Genomic DNA, 24073 nt, shown 5'->3' with positions numbered 1-24073 from the left:
ACTTTTTGGTGTTTTAAATTTTTTTATTAATTTGTTTTTGGAGCCCTGATAAGCTCAGCTCAGCAGCAGAAGAAGAAGCGGGGGGCGGAGGGACTGATGGGTGGTCTCACGTGACTGGGTCGCCCTGAACGCTGCCAGTTCTCAGGACAGACGCAGTTTAATCACACTGCGCGACTAAAATAAGATCAATATCTAGCCACGATTTTTGATGCTTTTCCGTCTGCAGGAGTTGATTTACAGGTACTGGACAGCCCCGTGCTCTCCATCTTCGGCCAGCAGATAAACAGCCACCGGAGCAGCAGCATCACCACTCGCCGTTGCTTCACTTTCAGCTAACGGTCCGCGAAGACAAGTGCACGAGCAGCAGCTGACCCACCTGCCCCTGCAGTGGAGAAACAACCCCCCCGGGAGGCAATTTTCCATCTTTTTGACGAAGGAGGAGACCTGTGCATGGGCTCGACTTCTAAGATGAAAGTCCTGGAGAGCTTAGCCCCGCTTTTCATCGTCTGTCTGGGAATTTTAGGTGAGTGTTTGGCTGTTAAAAGCTGCGCTAAATGCTACTAATGTTAGCCCGAACGACGTCACAGTTGTGACGCTGTTCTGGAGTTGAGACCCCAGACTCAGAGGAAGCTGGACCCCCTCCTTCAGCTACCAATGAAGGTTGCAAAATTTCCCTGGGGCCTTCCACCAACACGGACCCCACGTCCTGAAATCCTTTTAAATAACTTCTGGAATCACGTTTAAAATGTCCGTCACTCATTAAAAGTATCAGGTGTGGAAAAACTGCTGCATCACATACATGGCTGGTACTAATCCAAATAAAAATATTAGTACTTTGAGATTAATATCACAACATTAAACAACTGATACCACTGCTGATCAAATATATTTTTATCTTAAAAAAATGGAAATAAATCTAGCACTTCACGTTGTTTTTATTCTCGTAATAAATGTACAGAGAAAAATAAAAAAATTGTGCATGGGTCACCATGCACTATTTTTTTATTTTTTTATTTTAGTTAGTCGTTCAGTAAATTAAACCTCCAACATGTGTAATTTCTGTAAATTACAAGAATTTGCAAATATGTAATTTGAATTGATGGATTTATATGCCCATTGGTAAATTTATTTTTAAAAGGAAATGCTGTCAATTTGAAGTGTCTCAAGTGATAACAGTGTGTAGAGAGATGATGCTTTAAATTTACCATTTATTGAATATCATAAAAGTTTAGATTTTTTACCTAGTAAATTGATATAACATTGATACAGATATACTTAAATGAATAAACATTGGTGAAATAAATTAGAAATCTTTATGGTAAATATTAGCTACTAAAAGAAAATTTGCCCTAAAAAGGGATAAATATCTTCGATTTCAGAGCCTTTAAAGGTTTTCCCTGTCTTTGAAAATCCTGACTGTAGTTTCAGGAAGACTCCATACTTTGTGTTTTTTTTTGTGTTTTTTTGTATTTGATACTCATATAAAGTCCTTGTACTGTGAACGTTGTGGACCAACAGATAAGCCTCATTGTTGTTTCATCTGAGAGCTTCACATGACTGCCATAATGGCTTTGTGTTGCTCAGAGGTCAGCAGGGGCCCATAGACAGTGTTAGTTTGGAACTGGTGATCATTACTAGCTTGAATAGTGCTGAATCTTTTCATTTATGATGTTCATTCTTTAGACATAAACTTAGCAGTTTTTAATCACAGACTGTTTGCGGTTTTTCTTCTGAATCGTTGAATTCCTGCATCAATATTTTCCGGTGTGCTCATGCTGCAGTTTGGGATAGCTTTCTGTCGGACATTAAAACAGCCGCTTTATACTTTGTACACACTGTAGCTTACCTCATGACAAGGATTGTAGTGTTGTGTAAGCTGTATGCTGTGTGTTTACACTTTGAACAAAGGTGACCTGAGGGAAACTTTTTAAAAAAGGCAGTGGCAGAGGTAGGGAGACGCCTGAAACTGAGACTGCTCCCACCAGTTGGATCATTTCAGCTGACAGAAATCAGGAGAAGCTGACTGTCTAATAAATAAAATTGCACAGCATCATAACTCAGGCAGAATATATATATATATAAAAGCAATGCAAGGAATTATTAAGTACTTTTATTCTGATTTTTTTAATAATTCCATTTTTAATTTAACTTTTTTATAGATTCTTGGGGAGACTGTAACAAAGTCTGTGTTATAAAATACTGGAAGATGATGTGTAAACATGCAAGTCTGCTAACTGGTGGAGATTCGGGTTCAGGATGTTCACTGTTAATGTTTGAAACCAGGACTGTGCTCACCCACAGCCAGGGAACAGTAATTTGGCAAGCTTCACAGAATGAATAACTTATAAACAGCTTTCTGTCTAAGTATGTAAGTTTCTTCATCCTTACATTGTATAAGTCTGAATAAATAACTTTGGAAAGAACTTGGAGCAGCAGGACAATTTTTGTTTCACAATCTTAAACAGAAAAGAAGCAAAAAGGTTTGACATTAAGTTATTTCTTCTTTGTCCCCAAGTTTCCCGTTTCTTACGACCTCTAGTGGCAGTTTGTGTGAACTGTCATTCTTCTTTTTATAGATAGATGTCAGTAGTGAGTCGCATTGGATCCTGCCAATTTAACTTCTTTTTCTGTAGTGTAAAAAACTTATAAATAGATTATGTTTATATAATATTCAGAAGTCTTTGCAGCAAAGTTCAAAGACTATGAAGAAACTGTGAAAAATATTGTTATTGAACCAGTAACTAAGAATAAATGACTTGTAACATACTGGGAATATTTGCCATAAACTATTCTGAGCTCCACTAAAAAAAGATGCACTTTTGTTAAAAAATAAATAAATAAAAATAATCTAAATCCCACGAAATGTACCATAAAGGTTTATAGTGCTGGTGATTGCTTGATAAAAGTTAGGTGTAGTAATTGTTTTTTAAATTTGTGAAAAATGTGAGTGAATTTGTATTTCCTAGCAGTAGTGTTAGTTCTTTATATTCTTACTCAGAACTCAGGTTTATGTAAATTAGTAATGTACTTATATGAAAAACAACAACTTAAGTAAACATGTCTTGAGTCTTTTAATTGAATTTTATACAATTTTTATAAAATATAAATTGTATAATCTAGCTGTTTTCGGTTCCTTTATTGTGTCCTCATTTGCAGGTTGCACTCGGGCAGTCAGTCTTGAGGTGAAGGAAGGGAACTCTACCTGCATCAAAGCCGATCTGTCTGCATTACTCTTCATCACATACACCACCTTCAACAGCACGGTAAGTGCTCAATATTCTGCTTCCATAGAATCAGAAAAGCTTCTCCTTTTCTTAGCCTTACATCCTTTACTGTATCACCTTATGAACTACCTTGTTTTCTCTCCTCAGAGTAATGTTTCCACCTCGCTGCCTGACTCCACCTCAGTCGATGCAGCAAGTAGCTCGTGTGGAGCAGCAGGCCGCCCGCCGTGGCTGGTGGCGGTGTTTAGATCGGGTCACGCGCTCGGCCTCAGCTTCGCCACCAATGGGAGTTTTTATAGCGTCACTAACCTGACGCTCCAGTACAACCTGAGCGACACTTCGCTGTTCCCTCAGTCCAACGGCTCTGGTGAGAACGTGCATTAAAGTGGTCCCGCCTCAAGTTTACCATCGGTTTTAAAGCTGGAGTATTTAACTTTTATAAAAATAAGGGTTTTTAAAAAATGCTTTTTTTTATTTTACATAAGCTGTCATTATGTAGTGACAGTATGCTATGAGACAGACAAACTGAAAAAACTCAGACCTCACTCTGACAAAAACATTCACAAATGTTCTTAATACAGCAGCAATTACATAAAGATAGGGATCACTAGGATATAATTATAACAGTTTGATGATAAAAATTTTTGGGGGGGAGGTTCTGAATGAGTTTTTGTTACATTACATGTTTATAATTAATTCACTGCCTGAATGCTTGTTTTCTATAGGCATAGTGACTGTGGTGAGTTCCTCGGTTGGGATCTGGGCTCCCCTCAACATCACCTACCGCTGTGCGAGCCCCACCACCATCAGAGCGGGAGGAGCTGCCGTCACCTTCTCTGCTATGAGGCTGGAGGCATACATGCCAGGAAATGACCTCAGCCCAGCAGGTTACATACATTTCTTCTTACCGGATCATTTTTAAACAATCTTTTTTTGTATTGCATCAAAACTGACCAGGCATCTGTTGTGTCTTGTCACAGAAAGTGTGTGTGCAGCAGATCAAACAACCACCACCACAGCGCCCCCTACTCCAACTACAACAGCGGCTCCAGCACCAACTCCAGCACCAACTCCACCAGGAGCGCCCAAGACCGGAGTGTTCTCTGTGACGAACAGCAGCGGTACCGTTTGTCTCCTCGCCAAAATGGGTCTGCAGCTCAACGTCTCCTACGTCTCTCAGTCTCAAAATAAGGTCAGCATGAAACTCGTGCATTATCATTTAGCATTATAGTGCAAGGTATTAAAAAAAAAGGTCTTCTCCATTGCCAGACTGTTCAGGAATTGGTCAACGTGAACCCCAATCTGACGATAACATCAGGATCATGTGGAGGCACCACTGCCAGCTTAGTTTTGACACAACAGACCACCACACTTAATTTTACCTTCTCCATGGTAACTTCTGGATTTCCTCTCAATTTCCATTAACGTGCAAATATTACAAGCGGTGAGCATTGTTTCCATATTTGCAGAACTCAACAACTAGCAAGTACCATCTGAGTGGAATAAATCTGTTGGCCAACTGGTCCGACATGACTGGTAAGTCGCTGGTTTTTGAGTGTCTTTGCTCTGAATGCTAACATTTGCTTGGACAAATTTCTGATGCGTTCTCGTCCCAGCTCCTTTCTCAGCCAGTAACACCAGTTTGGACTACCTCCGGAGCACACTGGGACGCTCCTACATGTGCAACACGGAGCAGACTCTGCTCGTGGCCCCAGCTTTCTCTCTCAACACATTCAGACTGCAGGTGCAGCCGTTTGGAGTCAAAGCCAGCCAGTTTGCAGCAGGTATTGTTGGGGTTTAATTTCCATTTCCAGAACTGAAGAAATTGAGATCAGAAGCACTTTATTTGTTTTGTAAACCTGCTCTGTGCAGCGGAGGAATGCCAGTTGGACCAGGACCAGATGTTGATCCCCATCATCGTTGGAGCAGCACTGGCTGGTCTGGTGCTGATCATCCTCATCGCGTATCTAATAGGCAGGAAGAGGAGCCATGCTGGGTACCAGACCATCTGAGCGGACGTGTGGTTTAACTTGAACCCTACAGACTGAGAGCTGGAAAAAAAGCGTGGGAGTAAGTGAAGGAGAAGTTTGAGTGAGTGAGAGTTGTTCTCTGCATGTCCTCTGGGTATTTTTTTTTTCTTTGACTTCTTGTGCGGGTGATAAAACGTGAACTACTTGCTGACTTTAGACAATGTTTATCACGTTGAAGCTGGTGAGGAGCTCAGCGGTACAGCTCTGCGCTTATATTGACACGTGGACACATCGCTTGAATTTTTTTTTTTGTAGCTTTGTGATCATCTACGATAAAAAAGAGAATTGAACACTGTAAGATCTTTTAAAATCTTATGCCAGAGATTCTGTCAAGGATTTGTTTTGTCCTTTATGATCCTTGATGAAAAGGGAAATCTCTAATGAAGCACAGCCAAAGGGAGATTCTCAGATTTCTCAGGCTGATGTAATGTTTCCCCTCCTTTCTGGATGGAAATTGCGTATTTATTTAACGATACAGAAATTTGAGAACCTTCTCAAATTTAAAGCAAGAACCAGGGGGGTATAAGTTAAGATTGTATTAAACACAGGAAGCAATCCTCTCATTCTGATATTTATTCTGATCAAAATGACAGTTTCTACTAAAAGAAACTACACTTTTATTTTCCTTCTGGGTTCTTTGATAACTTACCTCCCAAGAACTCAAGAATGGGATTCCAGAAAAATGTTAGTGCCCGTTTGGTGAAATGTTTTGGGTACACAAATGCTTGTTTGCTGGATTGATTTCTTGTTTTGTGACTCAGATTTAAATCTGAGTAGAATCAGTAGAATTCTACAGCATTCTACTGTAACAACTCATTCATGTAGTACAAAATGAATTGGTTTGCATCTTTTTTTTTCCTACAAAAAAATATAAGAATGCTTTGATTTTTTTTTTCTTTTTTGTAAAAGGAAAATTCTATTTTCTATTATGCATTTTCCTGTAATGTAATAAAAATATTTAGAGCCCATGTTGGAGTGATTCCTGGTATATAAAACACAGACAGAGCAGCTGTTTTGGTTGTGCTTGTATTGGATCACCATGGTAACTTGATTTAAATACAGTGTATAAACTAAGCCCACATCTCTGGTAATGGACAGTTTCACTTAAACGACTAGTTTAACACCAACACCACAAAAATATTGAATCAATATATTTCATAATTCAACTCTTCACCTAAAAACAACAATTAGTGTTATTTAAATTTTTGACAAAGATGTGAAATACAGTGGACAATTTATTCCTGGCTGTGCTTTAAAGGAACAACATTGTTTTCATTCAGGTTTTTCTATTTAGCTTTTGCCATCCTGGATTAAAGTGCAAAAATTTGAAACTTCATTTAAGACAAAACGTCATGGCATGAAATGGAATCATCGGGTCATAAAGCACAACATGTCAGCTTTGATTGTCTCAGTTTATGCTTTAAGACAAAGTTCAGTGTAAAGTGACTCTGGTGTAAACAAGCTGCTGGGAGCTCGACCCTCTGGAATGTATCGGCGGACATCCTCGGAAGTCCAGGTCAGGATTCTCCTTCACCGACTCGACCACGACATGTCGCCCGGAGCTTAGTCAGGGTTGCCATGGAGAGACTTCCTGGTTCCGTGAAGATTTTCTTGGAAAGGCGAGAAACACCAGGATTATGGGATTACAGAAGCCGAAATAAAACGGACAACTCCTTTATTCAGAGCGAGCTCCTCTCTAGCGAAACTACTTCCTTCAGGAGCAAAAGATGGGACGCGCTGCCGCCCACCGTCCTCTTACCTGCATGAAAGGGTGGCAATCTTCAACAAATGGTCCCTGGGTGATATCTTTGAAGGCCTGGCAGACGTCTGGCAGGGATTTGGCCTGTTCGATCAGAGCCTGGTTGTGATGGATCAGTGTAAGAGCTACACGGAACAGGATTTTTGAACCTTCATAGAAAAGGCAATCCCAAATCCGCAGAACAGTCTGAGGGAAAAACAACCAAAATGTTTAAAAAAAAAAAAAAAGAAGAAAATTTAAAATCTGTAATTTAACTACAAAAACAGAATGCTGTTAGAAATGCAAACAATTTGAAAGAAAAAAAAAATCAGATTTCTTTATATTAAAATATAAAAAATAAAAGTCACCTTCAAATAAAGTTTTCTACAAACGCTCCTTCATTCTATATTCTCTTCCCAAAACATCAGTGTACGGGAGGAATATGTGAAAAGTCGCACTAATGTGCAGTGTTTGTGTACAGATCTACTTCTGAGAAAACTGCGTGAACGTCTCCATGTGTTACTGCCTGGTAAAAGTTCCTCCCATATTTGGAGAACAAACACTGGAGCCAACATGGTTTCAACTCAAACAGAAGGAAGCGGCGACAACAACAACTTGTGTAATGTAGGAGAAACTTCACTATCAGAACCGAGAAATAAAACAAAGCCACATTTTCATATAAAACCAACCGGCAGAATAAACTGTGTGTATGTAAAGTATGAGACTTGAGGGAAAAGATTTTGCTGCTTTTACTAAACACCATCAAACCACATGTTTTTCATTTAAAAAAAAAAACAAACAAAAAACGTCAGTACATTTCCCGATTCAAATTTTTTCCTTTCCAGTATTTTTTTTTTCCTTTTTATATCGACTGTTGTAATACAAAGTGTTAAAAAATACACACATGCTCACCTCCACAGGCAGAATGTCAATGTAAAGACAGATGAACCAGCGAGAGACCACCAGTGTCCACATCACATTGTGTTTCACCATCACCTGCCACACTCGGGGGATTTTGAGTTTTACCAGCTCCCCCAGCACCTCCTGGTCCATCTTCAGTCCCAGCATAGCGGGACTGTAGTAGTCTGTGACCAAACAGTGGGAGTTTTACGCAAAGCCTTTTGTTAAGTGGACCAAAAAAATAAAATTAAAAAATTTGCCAACTCAAAAGCACTTGTGGGATATCAAACTTTTACCTGCTCAACATATAAACTAAGCTGCAATATTTTAGTTACACAAATAAACCAGGATGATTTTTTTTATTTATTTTTTTTGTAGGAACAGGACATGCAAATCATAGCAGAGCCAAAATTTAGAACAGGTTTGTCACATTTACCTCTTTAAAACAGAGGTATCCAGTTTGCAAATTATTTTGGGTTAGAAAAAATAAAAGTCTATTCTTAGATACAAGAACATGATTTAGGTCACTCTCTCTGAAAACATTTGTTGTGTTTGGCCAGGTGTAAGAAATAAATAAAAACCTGATTTGGGTGCACAAAGGATTGCCTTTGTGTAAAAGTTACAGGGTGAATGCCGTCCTACTTACTATGACATTAAATACAATACAAAAAAAAATAACAGAGATATTAAAAGAGGAGTACTGTGCTTTGTACCACACATTTTTCCACTGTAAAAAGATTTTTTTTTTCTTGTAATTATTTTTGCTCCATGTGGGGGGAAAAAAAAAAAAAGTGTCATCAGGATTAGTCTGATCACCAGACCAGAGTAGACAAACAATGACAAGAAAATCGACTCAGGAAGATACCTGGCAAAATTCTCCCAATCAGTGCATCCATCAGCCAGAAAGACTTTTCTTCATCTTTAGTGATAATCAGTAAATAACCAGCAATAAAGTTCATGCCCTGCAGATAGAAAAAAAATAAAATAAGACTTGAACAGAGCGTTCACACATTTCATTTTGACTTGAAGGACTATTTAAAAGTCTATCACAAAAATGAAAATATCTGCTAAAACCTTTTACCGTGCGGATAATTTGACCTTTACTATAAAATATGTAAAAAGTATTTGCATGTCCTGAAAATGATGGCAACCCTCCAGGTGTGACGGGGAGTTTCCAAACTACAGCTACATTATACTGGTTCCAGCTGGTTTAAAATGCACAACGTGGGGGAAAAAAAAAAAAAAGGGCAGTGTGTGTGTACCGGGAACACACACACAAACATCCCAAATGAAGCCAAGCCGGTTTCAGCTGGGATGAATGGAATCTGTTTATTCTCTGAAGACTTGTTTGAATTTCAAGCCAGCTGCATTTTGGTAAACGATATTTGCCTTTCAAATTCTAATAAACAAACAAAAAGGCGCACTAAGCCGACACAACCGGCCTCTTTCTGAACACTTGCATAAAATGCTATAAAAACTATTCCCAAAAAATGTCGTAGATTTATTCAAAATTGTGACCTATAGTGTATAAGCACTCCAGATTGAAATAGTAGGCATTCCAACATAATTCAATTCTAATTTTAAATAATTAGGAAAAAAGTATACGTTGTCCAATTTAGTTTTCCTACTTTTTTCCAGTTGTTACAGTATTCATTGGTAATGGTGCATCTTATTTGCTCACCCTGATGCTGATGAAGGGCTGATTATTTCTGACTCTTCTTCCAGTCGTTGGAACCCTAGTTTTCAGTTTTCACCCAGGACTTTCTGCTTCCCATTTTGAAGCATTTCAGATCAAATTAGCAAGACAGCCTTTCATTTTCTGCACTCATTTTTCACTTTCCCCATCAACCTTCCAATGAAAGTTTTCTTGAGCAACACCTCTGACGGCACGTTACTTAGATTTTCAGAGCTACAACAGGCACATATTTGTGACACATCCGGCAACTTCCTCCAAAAATAAAGACAACTTGTTGTTTTTCTTTTTTCTTTTCATAAAAAGAACGACTTCGCTGCAATTGTTTTGATCACAACTCTTCTGATTCAGTTTCAACAAACCAGCAAAATATATATATATATATATATATATATATAAAAAAGAAATCTGTTTCAGCTTGGACTTAGGAAGGCGAGTAGTACCTGGCAGTAGCCCACAGATGGGTTATGGTAACCATAGGCCAGCAGCACATTGAACAGAGATTTTTGCAGACACGGGTCTGAAGACTTGCGGAACAGGACGTTGTCTGGAAACGTTCTGTTCAAGTCTGAAAGACACAAACAAGCTGATGGTAATGGGGCTTTCTACAGGTTTTTGGCTGCAAATATGGATAAAATTGACCTATGATTAAACACAAGCAGGAAACTGATTACTTTTAAAGCAGAGAATAGCATTTTAAAAGCTGTAAAAGTTTCTTTCATCCTTACAAAAAACTTGAGGTTGATGAAGAAAGAAAAAAAAAAAAAGTTCATCTGGTTAAAGCCTTTCCTAATGTGAAAAAAAAAAAAAATGCAGCAACATTATGCTGTGTGTGTGTCTGTGTGTTTCTCAGCAGCAGCTGTGTGTTTCTCTGAATTAAGGGAAGAGTGAATGCAGCCAAATATGTGCTTGGGATGGCAGTTCACCTCTCGGCACAAGCCCTATAAAGGAAAGGATTCCAGAGTGAAGAAGCCTGACCTGTTCTGATGGTCTCCACCAGTTTGGAGTCATTGTGGGTCGCCAGCATGGACTGGTAGTATCCTGGGTTCTTCTCCAGCTGCTCTCGAGCCCCGCTGGCTGTCATCCAGATAAAAGCGCGGTGCTCGTTGGGGATCCCCTTGCGTACGTAGCGCTTTACTGCACGACAAGGGGAACGTTTACATCCGGCTCGAGTTGTGGCGCAGGCATTCGTTTATTCGTGGACACGGGTGTTGTGTGTGTGTGGTTTTCACACTTACATTTTACATTCCTTTGCACCTTGCCGGTATCTTTCAGCAGTCTGGACCACTTGATGGAGCGTCGGGTGCAGATGATGAGATACTCGGACATGAGCTCCTCGTAGGATTCGAAATCAAAGTCCTCCGAGCGCTCGAAGCCATACGGATCAATTCTGAGCCAAGAAGCAAAATGTTTCAAACTAATTTTAAAGAGCAACTGGATGGATTGTTTCAGGATTCCATTAGACCGTAGTCAAACTCAACTTGTCTCAACACAATCAACAGAACTAGCTCCAACGTCGTCCTTTCACCAGTGTCTCAGTATCCTAGTATTGATATTTGTGATAATTAGACAACCACTGATTACGTCGTACTAATATAGGCATGGCAGGCATATTTTCCTTTCCTAGAAGACAAAGTGTGGGTGTAGGTAGCTCCAGCTAATGCCTTAGGTAACATGTTAATCTTCCTACTACTTAACCTTCCCAAAGAGCAAAGTCATTCCTGAGGAACTAATGTATTAACAGTCCATCAGTTCAGAAATGTGATGGCTTTGTTGTGAGTCTGTGATCACAAACTGAAGTGCAACACAAAATCGAGACATGACCCAAACAATCAATTAAAATAAAGCTACAAATATGTGAAGAATGCATCTAAGATTTATGAGTGGACAGTTAACAAAACAAAGCCACAGTTGGCAAAGGACATTTGACTTAATGTTCACATATAAGGCAGCAAACTAGACTCTGGTATCAGCTATTAATTTTTTTAAGTGATTGAATTTAAAGCGCATAAATGTTGTAGCCATTTCTGTCATCGGAATAATCTTCATTGTTCTTGCTCAGGTGCAAATGAGATACTTTACATAGAGTATTTCAAAAAAAAAAAAAAAAGGGAGAGAGAGAAAATGTGTGTTTAATGCAAAAAAATATATTCATTGCAAGTAATTTTGGGGGTGGGGGAAATCAAACCTTAAAAATAAAAGTGTCCTACACCAAATGCGTTGTTAGTGTACAGTTAAGCATTTGAGAGCGCAAAAAGAACAAAAGTCAACCCATTAAAAAATAGACATTAACTATTTTTTGTGAATTCCAATATATGGCCCCACCTAAAATGCAAGTTATAATAGTAAACTCTGAACTGAATTATAATACACAGAATATTGATTCTTTAAATATTTAGAATATCTAAATTTGTGTTGTTTTGTGCAAGTGTTGTGGCTTCAGACCTGGTTTTACATTCAAATTGAGAAGGTTTTAGTTTTGAGCACTCAGAAATGTGTGAATATTTTAGATTTTTAACTAGAGCTGGTCTAACATAACTTAATAATTGTTCATTGGTTTTGTGACGGTTATGTCTTTTTTACATAACCATTCTTTTTTTTTTATTCATTTTTAATTCTGGACATGGACTACTGTTTGTCTGGAAATGAACAAATTAAGATCAACATACTTCTGATATTTTAAAAGTAGTGAAATGTCCTTTTAATCTAGTGCTGAATAAAGTTCAAATACAACATAACAGGTTAGATGAGAAGGTAGCTTCTCAATGGAGTAAATCTTTAACTTAAAATGATTATAAAACATTTAACAAGAGTTTGAAAGCTAGAATACCTCAAAGCTAACAGACTACAGTCTAAACATACGCTTTCAGAATAAAACCGATATTTAAAAATATGAACAAGGAGGCCACCTCAAAGAAACAACCGTTATTTTACAAACGTATTAATGTAACTAGTGAATGGCTGCTAGATTACCTAGATTCATGCATTTTCACCAATGTGCCATCACCATATGATGGAGGACCAGAAAAATCTTGCTGCTCTTGTTTTTTCTGAAAGGCTTAGTAACTCTTGAAGGGTTGTTACTGATAAAGTAAGATTTTAACCGTGTTTAACGGTGATGAATTACACCGTTAGGTCCGTCAGCTTTACCTGTCCACTCTGTCTTTAGCCGTACTCTGGTTCATGGTGGATTGTGTCTCTTTGATCGGCGTCCACGTTGCCGCTCTCGCTCCAGTAAAATGACGAAAACTGAGCTAGGATTCCAGCATTTGCACGTCGATGTGTTTTTCCCCCCTCACCAAAACCAAAAAGTTTACAACCGAATCGACACACAGTTAAGTTGAGGCAAGATCTCCCGGAGGCTCACTTTCTCCATGTTGGAGTGCGGAGAATCGGGACGGGACGCTGCTCTCGCTCGCTCTCCCTTTAAGATTAACTTACTCTAGAATCCCAAAATCCGTAAGTATTATTCCAGAAGCCCCTTCCAGGTAAATTAGTAGTTCTAAACTAAGTCACCCTTATATTTTATCAATACAGCCGCAGTCAACCCAGTCAGTCGTGTCGGGAATCTGGAGAGTTTTCCTCAGTTTTTTTTTTTTCTTTCTATCGCCATCCACAAGCACCTGCTCCCGCTTGTCCTCGGTCTCTCGTTGAGCTAACCTACGGTAACTTGTTCTGTAGAGCAAAGAAAATATCCAGAACCAGCCCCAAAGCGATCCCACCCACTGTATGTTCCTGGATGTTTATCCAATTAGTCTCCCTCCTCCTGCCCGACCAGCTGAACCGAGGATTTGGAACAGGGACAAACAAACTAAATCAGATCTAATGCTGCCTTCACGGGATTCACGGGAACGTCGTAACTAAGAGATTCCTGAGTGTTTATAAGGAACTCAGGATGCATTCACGAGGCTTTGAGGAAAAGTGGAAAGTTTTGTTTGTTGTTCAGATTACTGCTTTTAATGTCCTCAGTATTTGGAAGAAAATATAAACACACGCTTCACCAGGTCTAAAATTGTTAAGACTTTTTAGAATAGCTTCCTAAAATAAAATACACGCGTTCTTATTAATTTAGGTTTGTTTTATTGCCTGTGATCTGTTTAACAGACAAAATAAATACTTACTAGTTTGAACAATACAAAATGTTATCTTTTAAAAACAATGCTATCCCAATAAGCTTCTCAACAGACACTTAATCATATATCACCAAAAGCACTAAAATGCAGCTAAAATAATGTCTCACATCCAAACGTTTTTTTTTTGTTGTTGTTTTTTTTGCCACCACTAAAATCTAACATCTATCCATAAGAAAGATTAAACTTTTGGCAGTAATTTTAAAATGTATGCGTGAACAAACCATTTATAAAAACAGCACATCAATAAAAGAACCCCATACTCACAGTGAAAGATAGTCGCTGTGGCAGCTTTTTTCTGTCTGGGTGGATGAAATAACTGTTAAACAATCTGTTTTGACCTTCTAGGCTGAAGGTAAAAATGAATTTATTTATTAGCATCACAGTGAGTATATGTTAACATCAACAGATGAAACCACAAGAAATACACAATGTTGGGAATGAGACAGAGTCCAGAGTTAAAGGGGACAGAAAATATGTGAGGTTACATGAAGAGGCCTGAGGACAACAAATGTTTTTAGTCAGAAAGATTTGGAGAAGGCTGAGTGGGTATACACTGTAGCCAAGGCAGGAAGTGGGATGTAGATGGATTCTTACCAGAGAAAACCGAATGCAAAAATTACGTCAAAAGGTGACTCCATAAAATACATGTTTGCTATGCAACCAAGGTTTTGAAGCTTTATTGCTTTTCATATTTGTCCCTTAGTCAATTTTTTTTGTTGTTTTTTTGTTTGAGCTATACAATTTAAATGTCACAATAAAGGTGGAGAAAATCTCTCAAAATCCTTCCATCTTAACACAGATATATAGGCTTTCCCCCCACAATTTCTTCTTGAATTAAACATATTTAAGAATGAAAATTTTTATGTCCTCAATTTGTGTTGTTCTCTAGTAAAACTGCAGGAAAAAGTTGAAATTCAGACAAACCATACGGTGGTATGATCCTGCCTGCAGGTGTTGGGGTTTTGTATCAGCAGCTTCTCTTCCAACTGTGGACATGTTTGGCTCTGTGGTGCGAGCGCTTATCTACTCTGAACAAGTCTCACTTTGTCCCAGTTTTAGGCACAGCCGCAAAGTGTCGGGTAGCTGCGATATTGTAACATCACATGGAAAAGAATGAGAGACGTAATAAGACAAGGTCAAAAGAAAACACTGTCTTCTTTGTAAACAGCCTTGTAAAGATACTTGTTACACTGTGGGTTTTCGATACCAACAGGAATTAGCTATTTTATTTTCAAAGCATGAATACTCAAGGCTGGACAATAATGTGTCACAAAGTAGATATGCAACATTTAAAACGACATACCCCACAGACCATAAAATTCTACTTGACGGCACTAATTTACACAAAATATAACTGCAAAGGTCGAGGTAGTTTTCTGTTATTCAGGCTTCACATACATTTATTCACTTTGAATACTGTTTTTCATTTTCACACCTCTTTTAAAACTCAAAGATCTCTATGTAACAGCAAGGTTAGCCAAAATTATCAGTAACTATTTAGTTTTAGCAGATTCTGACTTGGGTCACTAAACCTAGAAAGTGAACGTGTCCATAAACCTTATTATTTTAGGCTTATAAGTTTGTTTTACTGAAGAATCTGCGTAATTTATCGTTTTGTACTTTGGCCTCTGTTTTGCTTTATCTCTCTCACTGTCTGAAAATGCCTCCTTGTTAGCAGTCTCTTCCAAATGGCTGCGGTTTCCTGGCTTTCCAATATGATTTTTTTCTGATAGTTTTCCATCTTCATTTCTTTCTTCAATGGCTTCTTTGTGTGCTGCTTCAGCTCCACCCTTTGATGTTCTGGTTGTTGCAGCAGGAAGACTAGTGGCATGAGGACTACATCTGTCCTTGTCTTTAATATCTTCCCTTGAGTGTGACACATCATCTCCTTGATGAATCAAAGATGAATATGACAGCTGATTTTCAGAGAGAGGAGTTATAGTTTTGGGATGTGGGGTTGACTCAATCTGATTATTTTCACCACAGAATCTGTAAATAGATGGAATGACAGACCTGGAAAACATTTCTTGACTACGCTTTGGTCTTTTGAGATTGATCTCTGCGTTGGTATATTCCAAAGAACATGGCTTGGTTTTGGAGTCGGCTTTGCTGTCTGTTTTTTTGGATTCGCCTCCCTCTGAATTACTTGAAGAACATTCCAGGTTTCCCAACAGATTTCCTAGGGTTTCCTCTGCTATCTTGTCCTGTCCCCAGTTTTCATAAACCTCAGATTTAATTTCCCTTGTAGATTGTTCAGGAGAGGAATTTATACATGTGGACCTGGCAAGGGAGCAGATCACAGCTGTGGCTCTTTGCCAGTTTACTGGGATTTCCTCCTGAGGAAGAACTTTGCAGGGCTGCATAAGTGACCATTCAGTCACAGATATTAAAGGAAATGCTTCTATCTCTGCAAATTTAACTCTTTGCAAATGTTCAGCCTCTATGACTGTAGACGGGATTTGGCTGAATTGTTCTGAGCCTTTATCCTCAATTTCAACATCATGAACTTCACCTTCCATTTGGTTTAGTGAAAAGCAAATCTCTTGATCCAAGAACTCTGCTGCTCTCAGATGACTCTCATCTTCTGCGTGTGAATTTGCTTTAGTAAAAATGTCTGTCTCCGGACCTTGCTTTTGCTGTTGCTCACTTATAATTTTATTACTTTTTGATTCTTGCACAACAGAGTTACACTGCTGGCTCTTCCCTGGGTTCTGCTTGTTGAATGTTTGATCAGTCACCTGGTGTTTCCCTCTTTCAACTCCAGCTACTTTTTCTTTTACTTGACTTGCAACCCTGTCTCCCCCACAGGCCTGCTTGTGAGATAAAAATAGATCACTTTTCTTAGTAATGGCAATGTTTTCAAATCTCGCCATTAAGGAATTTAGGAGGATCCCTCTTCCAATGTGTCTGTGTTTGAATGGCTCTTTCTTCAAGGTTTTAGATCCCTGTTGTTTTTGCTCAGCCAGGGCGAATTTGGCAACAATTTCTTTTACACTGCCACATCTTTTTAGTCTTTTGTTTCTGGTCTCTGTGTTGTGATTTCTGGTTTTAAGAAGGTTATCTTGACCTTGTACTGCCCTGCTGATAGACAGAATTCCTACCGCTCTCTGATTGGTGCTAAAAGGTTTGGGCCAAGGCCTTAAAAACTTAGCTTGGAGAAGCTGGAACGTGGTAAGGCGCCGAGATGGCAATTCTGCTTTTGATTGACTATGATTGACTTTGCAGCTTTCAGAAGTGTTGGAACTGCTTTCGCCTATGACGCCTTTCTGAAACTGAGTTTTTTTTGCCTTCTGCAGATCAGATTTGACAGTGTTCCTTGTGTGAATTTGTGATGCGGTGCTAGACTCTGGCGTCTCCATGCTTGTGTTATCGGTCCTCCTCTTGAGCAGATCGTGCATTAGATAATGCAGGAGACTCTCAAAAATCCCTCGGAGCACTGGTCGGCATTTGGGGTCTCTAAGCAGCCTCCTCAACGCACCAACATCGGGGCTGATTCCGGGTTTCCAACAATCTGGTCTACGGAGAATAGAGGACATGCAAGACTTTTTGAAACTGACACCAACATCCTTAGCAGCCATTTGGGAATTGACCTTTACAGCGAAGCAGCTTTAATTTCTCTAAACTCTAAAAGGAACATTTTCTGACTTCACCTGCTATAATTGACTTTGTTAATCAGTCAGTGAAAATCTCTGCCCTCTTTGAACTGTCAATTTTATTAGTTCTCTTATTACCGCAGCAAAAACAAGGATTTAGGATTTAGGTCACATTTGAAGCTGGTCAAATGTTCCAGACTACAGTTCTTTGAACTGTGGTAAGGAGCTGCCAAACAAGACAAAGAACTTTGCTTGAAAATCAAAAAAGCAAGCTTGAAATATATGTTAAGACAGTGAGACACAGTCAGTCAGTTCAATTTGTTTTAATTAGGCGTGGGCTGGTTACCAGTATTAAGGTATACCAAGGTTTTAAAAAGTTATGCTTTAAAAACCGCAAAGCTCTTCTGTCATTCTGTTCCCGCAGTGTAAGAAATGGAAAGTGTCAAAATGACTGGAGTCTTCTCCGTCTATTTGAAGCATAAAGTAGCTGCTGCTGCTGCACACTGCAGGTCAGCTGACTGACTATTTTTGCTGGCTTAAAACATAGAAGAATTTTACTTTTACTTGCTCAACTCTATTAAGAGCAAAATATCAAAAATAATATTCTAATCATGTAGGCCAATTACCATCAGACCAGTGAATGTTGAATATTACACTCTGAGAATCCCGTCCTGGCTCATGCATGCATAAAATATAGTTGTTGTTTTTTTTTGTGTTTTTTTTATAGACTTTTAACATTTCTGTGGTTTAAAACTGTAATATGAGTATTGTGCAGATATTTTAACACAGTACAGGGAAACATAATCACAACTCGACATTCCTAAAAGTTTTATTGATTTTTGAATGGTGCAATCCTAATTGCACCATTCAGCCAAGGACAGAATTTTTTTCTGGACATTTTTGATTCAAAAGGAAATTAGTTATGCAAAAACCAGCAGGTTTTCTCACACCTTCACCAACAGCACTTGCTCAAACTGTAAGCTGATTAGATTTAATTATTTTGTCTTTGTGCTTCATGTTAATAAAAGTTAGGTTTAGAAAGAATGCATCAGTCAGAGAAAGGAAAGATCCACCTTCCCTCACCCCCAAGTTACTAAAGTTAAAAAAGCAGAAGGTTTTTTCTTTCCCCACAACTCTGTCACCAGCAAATAAGGAGAACAGTTCTTTTAAGCAAACAGCATGATGTCTGGATTTCTGAAAACTGATTACATATGAATCATAAGTGATATATTCAAAGAAAAAAAGTCAGGCTAATTCCTTTCTTTTAATGTTTCTTAGTTACACATCTTTAGTGAGATGTAATTAAACCTTTTTTTATAAAACCTTTGACAGATGTGTGGATAGTGGACAGAAAAAATCAAAGAGAGCAAGGAATGAGTGGTGAGGAGAGGACAGCATAACTCATAAAACTAGTCAGGGAATGAAGGAGGGTGTTCCTCTGAGTAGAGTTCAGCTCAGTGAAGATCAGGATTACTTCTCTGTGCATTTCTCTGCAGAGGCTGCTTTATAGAGTGCCTCTCCCAACTCCTCCAGCCGTTCTCTTTTGTCCAAATCCCGGTGTAGGTTCTGAGGAACCTGGCTCAGGCCGTTCATGAGGCCATAGAGGCAGCCTGCGATGAGGCCCGTGGCTTCACTCTCACCTAAAACAACATGTTTACAGAGGTCCTTAACTCACATGGTTCTTCTGTCTTCACAATACTGTACTGTCTCAATTAAAAACGCAAATAAGGTTATTTAAAGTCAGCTAAAATAAAGACATTTTTTGATTGTTTTGTTTCTTCTGCACAATTCTGTAAAACATACAGGTCTGTAATTCAAAGTGTCTCACCTCCATGAAACATGGCTCGTTTGCACAGCTCAGCCCAGTTGCTTCCTGAGGCCAGAAGTGCATCGTAGGCGATCATGGGTGCATCATGACCTCTCCGCCCTGCCCGACCCTCTGAACTCCAACGCTTGTACATCTGCTTTGAGGGGAAAAGAAGGGCCTGTGTCTGTAAAGGGTTGTAATCTGTTGATTTAATAGTATGAGAAATAAAGTTCCCCAAGGGACATACTTTATCAGTCTCCTCTGCATCATAGCCATCAGGAAATGATGGTTTGTTTTTTCCGTCCTTGTCGATCTCTCGCTCTTCGAGGTAAAACTGCCACTTAGCCTCAAAATAAAACCAGTTTTCCTGATATTCTGTGTAAGCAAATGTAGAAAGTGAACTTCTGGAATCACTTTTTTTTTTTTTTACATAAATGCAAAAGAATTTATAATAACATATATTGATGATCTGTTTTTTTTTTTTTTAAAGAAAAAAAAAGATCTAGACAGAGCCAGAGTCCGACCTGCCATGTGTCGTATTGTCTTCTTGCAGTACTCCTCTGCTCGGGGGATGACCTCCATGAGCTCACGGCCCCGAGTCACAAGAGGCTTCCCCTGGATTGCAAAGGATGCAAATAACGCTGTTGTCAGGGAGCCGAGGAAGCCTGAAGTCAAGAGAAGAGAGAGACATCAAAAGTGTCTTTGGCACTTCAGACTGTAGTCAAAGAATATTACAGCACCTTCACAGTTATTCATTTACATAAATCTAAATGATATTTTTTTTTCTTTTTACGTTTTCACTTTTTTATAATTTTTTTTTATGGTCAGTTTCCAAAAACCTTTAATTGGTGGCTTCTTTTTATAAGGTATAAGAATGAAGTTACAAAAAAAAAAAAACTAATTTCTATCAACCACTAATCAAAGTGGGAAAGACAAGTGGGCACTGCTTTTCAAATAGAGCAGATTTGCAGTCATTGTTAGATGTCACAACATGGCAATAACAAAACGGCTTTTTGCCCAAACATGTTCATCCTATCAGTCGTAGCTCTAAATTAAAATGTTTTGTCCAGCTAGAACTGTGACAAATAAGGTTAGATTACAGTCCAGGTTTGTCTTGATACCGCACACAAACAGGAGGATAATACTGTAAGTAAAACTGTATCTAAAGAGAACTGGGTCACCAAGTCGCCATATCATCCATCCAGCCATCCATTTTCTAACACCCTTGTCCCTAGTGGGGCTGGGAGGGGTGCTGGTGTCTATTTTTAGTTTTTAGTTGTGTCCTTGCTCCAACATACCTGCATAAAAGCTAACTTATGTCCTTAACCTGTTCCCAGGAGCAGGATGAACAGCTCATGTGGTAGGTTCAAGCAAGATTTTGGGAAACAGAATCCACAAAAGTAGATCTACCGAACAGTCAAACAGCAACACAATATTTGGCTTATCATTGCTGGATCATTGGTGGTTTGAAATCGCCAGCACATCACCTGTTGGGTGGTTGTGGGTCATTCTGCCAATCTCAATGCTGACCTCCACCAAGTTATCCAGTCTCTCAGGCTGCCAGTATCTCATACCAACACACATGGCTTTGGCTGCTGCTCCAAATCCAGACCCTGGAGACAGACATGCATTTTTTACTGTATTTATGTTTAGTTTACACCCCACAAAGCTTCCTAAATCTTAATCTTAACCTACCCTTTTCATTGAAAGGTGTATGCCAAGCGAGCAGGAAGTTGTGAGGTTTTAGGTGAACGCAGGGCTCCACGGTGCCTGGATCAGGAGCTCGACCCTGGAGAGAGACCATGGCTTCCACATAGAGACGCACCACCTCCCTGTACAAGTCCTCCAGACACCAGTAATCTGGACACACACAATCACACATGCACACAGTGGTTAGGAGTCATCCATGACTGGCATGCAGGGAAAGATAAGTGGGGCTGCAATGAGCTAAGTTTAGCTCCACTCCACCACAACACAGATTAGGACCAGAATGCCTGTGGTCAAAAAACAATGTCACTTCAGCAAACTTTGAATTGTCCTTGAACATTGTATCTGTGATCTTTGCATGGAAGAAATAATCTGTAGACATACTAAGTTACTGACCTGTTCATGTTTGAGATTTGGAAAATAGTCAATTAATTTCAAGTTTGAGTTGCATCTTCGCGTTTAACTGTCCAAAAGAACTGCTTGAATGATGAGATGATTCACTTGTTCTTTGATCAAGTTAAACTGTTCATCAGCTAGAAATGAGACAAAAATATTATACTGTTTTAGCATAAATGACACATATCATAAATATGAACTTTGGGAGGTATGACTAAAAACAAAAACATGATGCATTACTCTCTATACATTGTTGTCTATCCAGCTGGTGTCTCTACAAGCTGGATGGTTGCTAAATAGGGATTTCTAATCTTGAAATATGTCATCACTATTTTTTTCTCAGAACTATTGTGGCTGCCTATTGGCTGCATGTATAGCCAAACATGAGACCAGTAGATTACAGAGGCCACTGATCCGCCATTGTTCAGAGGATCGACTTTTCCAAAGTGGTCTATTTTGGACTTTTTGGACTCTCGGCCCAGTAACATACTACAGGGGAGGTAGCATGTTACCTCCCCAAGACTGAGTCATGGTTTTTTCAAAGACTTTGATGCTCGGTTGCAATGATGGGTGATGGCATCCTACTTAGTTTAGTCTTTCTATATTGTTCTAACTAATGTAGTTTGATTTTTGCTGAATGTAGAGTAATGAAAGAATAAACAAAATTATACACAAACAAAATAAATTTAAAACAAAAGCAAACAAAACAAAATAAGAGCAGTAGTAAAGTATATTTATATGTTCAAAGGAGTGAGTTGGAGTATCCTTAATCCAATGCAATGTGCTTGGATTTTTCTAACAATGTGCAAAGTATTGGTTTCATGCGAAGGTATAAATATATTTTTGTACTTAATGCTGCTAGAACTTTCTTAGTGTTGACACAAACAAAAAATACCACCATCCTTGTTGAAATTAATTCTTCACATACCTGTTATGAGGGCTTCAGCTGTGGTCATGTGCATCAGCACTGCATCACTCAGGGGCCAGTTGTCAGGGTCCAGCTTCAGGGACTCCAGTCCACCCAGAGACGCCAGCTCTTCTTGGATCTTCTTGCCTGACGTGCAGCTTTCCCAGCGACCTTTCCTGTAGCCCAAAGCATCACCAACGGCACCGAGAACCATGGCTGATTTAAACTTCTCCATGCTGCTGGATTTCTCTCTTAATGGCACACCCAGCTCAAGTTAAGATAATAATACCCTCCTGAATGAATCTTCTTGCAGGCCTTCCTTCTACCTTCCAACAGGTGAACGATCATGGGACAATGAAGAGAGACCAAAAATCTTTCGAATTTCAAACCCTTCCAGCCATTTTCTCCATATCTGCTGCATCACAGCTCTGCTTGCCTTCCATCTTCGAGGTTCTCCAATCAGTTTACCAAACTAACTTTGAGCAGCAAGGTTGGGCACACACACACGCAAACATGAAAGCGCTGCATTATCACCCTCAGCTTCTTTGTCTGGGGCAACGTTGAGCTCAGCTGTGTCCATGCATCTCCTAAAAAGGCAATCCCTGTGGTCCCAAAGCTGAAACGCTGGATGACGGGCTTTGGAGTGGTAATCAGGGGAGGACACGGGGTGGAAGAGATGCTAATGTGGCGCTGGGCCTGAGTGCAAGCATGTCCAGCAGCTGGTGCTAGAGCTTATCGACATCTCACCTGTGCTGTGAGAGGACAATGCACCCTCACACACAAGTCACCCTCAAAAAAACTAATTAAATCCAATCAACTGATTTATGGATCAGTATACTCAACATTATTCTAATTTAATTACTTTTGTGTCTCACACATACATGTAATATAACTTTTATGTGCATACCTGTTGGTGTACTTTGCTCTAAGCTTATATTCAGACATAGCTTCAGTAAGAGCTGATGATGACGATATATAGCAAAAATGCAACTTGATAAGCGACAACTGGTATCAAGTTGAGCAGCTCTCTGCTGGCATACCAGAGAGCTGTGATTATGTGGAATCAATTTTTTTCCTCCATCACATTCACTGCCGTTGTGTAATTTACATCCAACTTTGTTTGACCTGAATAGACACCTGCTGTCGCTATAGCTCTGCAATGGAACAATGTTTGCATACAGCACAAGGCAGCCACACAGTTCAGTTTCTCATTTTTCCAAACAGCGTTGCTCATATACTGCGGGTCATGGAAAACAGTTGGGCTGCAAGTTCTCAGTTTTTTCTGACAGTTTAGGGTCTCTCTTTTATACACAACATAAATCTAAAAATACACATCCAAAGTGTGCTAATAGGTTTAGTTCCACAGGAAGGTACGCTTACGCTTCATGCTTCTGCATATCAGATTATTTCAGACAATGTCTTGCTCCCAAATTTGTTTGGGGACATTCCACACCATTCTCTTTCTGAGAATGGGGTGGAAAAACCTGATTGGCCAGAAGAGTCCTGCTCTCAACTGAACATGAATGATGAATTCGAGCAGACACTGTAACCTAGGCCTTTATGTCCAACATCAGTGTCTGGGCTCAAAAAAAAAAAAAAAAAAGCACGAATGTTCTAAGTTTCATATTCACATGATTCTAAGCCGTGCGGAGGGCTGCAAAGGGTGAGCCAAAATCTGAAGCCACCTGACTTCATACATGGCATGTGTGAATGCAGATCAGGGAAAACTTTGGGCAAAATAGTGCAAGTGCAGTGATAATGCACATCTATGGCAAAAAGAAAAAAGAAATTCACACTATATTGACATTTTTTTATTAATACCATTGCAACTGAGAAATGCTTTTGATCCATTAAGAGCTGCTTTCTTTCACAGCCAAAATAACACTGTTTAAATAAGAACATTCTGCATCAGGAACAGTGACACATTTGACAAAGACAACGTACC

General features: G+C 39.2%; 3 protein-coding genes across 8 annotated transcripts; 1 reads left to right on the top strand and 2 right to left on the bottom strand.

The window, feature by feature from the left end:
- The first annotated feature begins 74 nt into the window (after positions 1-74).
- lamp1a (lysosomal associated membrane protein 1a) lies at positions 75-5278 on the top strand. Of its 2 annotated transcripts, XM_044106389.1 has the most exons (10): positions 75-240; positions 333-523; positions 3157-3263; positions 3372-3591; positions 3950-4111; positions 4205-4416; positions 4494-4616; positions 4694-4760; positions 4841-5008; positions 5097-5278. In XM_044106389.1, exons 2-10 carry the CDS (start codon positions 451-453, stop codon positions 5234-5236), a joined length of 1272 nt encoding a protein of 423 aa, XP_043962324.1. In that variant the 5' UTR covers positions 75-240; positions 333-450; the 3' UTR covers positions 5237-5278. The 2 variants fall into 2 exon arrangements, with proteins under 2 accessions (XP_043962324.1, XP_043962315.1); XM_044106380.1 differs by having other exon boundaries at positions 75-523.
- A 1193-nt stretch (positions 5279-6471) lies between these two features.
- grtp1a (growth hormone regulated TBC protein 1a) lies at positions 6472-13444 on the bottom strand. Its single transcript, XM_044106401.1, has 8 exons — positions 12736-13444; positions 10824-10975; positions 10564-10722; positions 10029-10153; positions 8758-8854; positions 7905-8077; positions 7014-7199; positions 6472-6864 (listed from the first exon to the last, which is right to left on the bottom strand). The coding sequence occupies exons 1-8, from the start codon at positions 12768-12770 to the stop codon at positions 6772-6774; spliced, it is 1020 nt and encodes a 339-aa protein (XP_043962336.1). The 5' UTR covers positions 12771-13444; the 3' UTR covers positions 6472-6771.
- Positions 13445-14047: 603 nt separating this feature from the next.
- On the bottom strand, positions 14048-22775 carry adprhl1 (ADP-ribosylhydrolase like 1). Of its 5 annotated transcripts, XM_044106349.1 has the most exons (9): positions 22150-22775; positions 20814-20978; positions 20606-20731; positions 19643-19783; positions 19366-19493; positions 19140-19275; positions 18786-18951; positions 15860-17234; positions 14048-15589 (listed from the first exon to the last, which is right to left on the bottom strand). In XM_044106349.1, the coding sequence occupies exons 1-9, from the start codon at positions 22361-22363 to the stop codon at positions 15251-15253; spliced, it is 2790 nt and encodes a 929-aa protein (XP_043962284.1). In that variant the 5' UTR covers positions 22364-22775; the 3' UTR covers positions 14048-15250. The 5 variants fall into 5 exon arrangements, with proteins under 5 accessions (XP_043962284.1, XP_043962266.1, XP_043962275.1 ...); XM_044106331.1 differs by having other exon boundaries at positions 14048-17234; XM_044106340.1 differs by having other exon boundaries at positions 14048-17234; positions 19140-19272.
- Positions 22776-24073: the final 1298 nt, after the last annotated feature.

The sequence above is a fragment of the Gambusia affinis genome, linkage group LG02 (assembly GCF_019740435.1).
Source record: "Gambusia affinis linkage group LG02, SWU_Gaff_1.0, whole genome shotgun sequence".
Taxonomy (NCBI): domain Eukaryota; kingdom Metazoa; phylum Chordata; class Actinopteri; order Cyprinodontiformes; family Poeciliidae; genus Gambusia; species Gambusia affinis.
Note: the sequence above shows the minus strand (reverse complement) of the source record. Positions and strands in the feature narration are given on the sequence as shown.

Excerpts from the sequence above, each read along its gene's own strand:
- adprhl1 (XM_044106331.1), bottom strand. The coding sequence starts at position 22,363 with ATGGAGAAGTTTAAATCAGCCATGGTTCTCGGTGCCGTTGGTGATGCT. Across the intron at positions 19,276-19,365 it reads ATGCAGAGGAGACTGATAAA|CAGATGTACAAGCGTTGGAG; the intron begins GTATGTCCCTTG and ends TTCCCCTCAAAG. Across the intron at positions 18,952-19,139 it reads ACGAGCCATGTTTCATGGAG|GTGAGAGTGAAGCCACGGGC; the intron begins GTGAGACACTTT and ends ATGTTGTTTTAG.
- lamp1a (XM_044106389.1), top strand. The coding sequence starts at position 451 with ATGGGCTCGACTTCTAAGATGAAAGTCCTGGAGAGCTTAGCCCCGCTT. Across the intron at positions 3,592-3,949 it reads CCCTCAGTCCAACGGCTCTG|GCATAGTGACTGTGGTGAGT; the intron begins GTGAGAACGTGC and ends TGTTTTCTATAG. Across the intron at positions 5,009-5,096 it reads AGCCAGCCAGTTTGCAGCAG|CGGAGGAATGCCAGTTGGAC; the intron begins GTATTGTTGGGG and ends TGCTCTGTGCAG.
- grtp1a (XM_044106401.1), bottom strand. The coding sequence starts at position 12,770 with ATGAACCAGAGTACGGCTAAAGACAGAGTGGACAG. Across the intron at positions 10,154-10,563 it reads GGTGGAGACCATCAGAACAG|ACTTGAACAGAACGTTTCCA; the intron begins GTCAGGCTTCTT and ends TGTGTCTTTCAG. Across the intron at positions 7,200-7,904 it reads TTGACATTCTGCCTGTGGAG|ACTGTTCTGCGGATTTGGGA; the intron begins GTGAGCATGTGT and ends TTTTTCCCTCAG.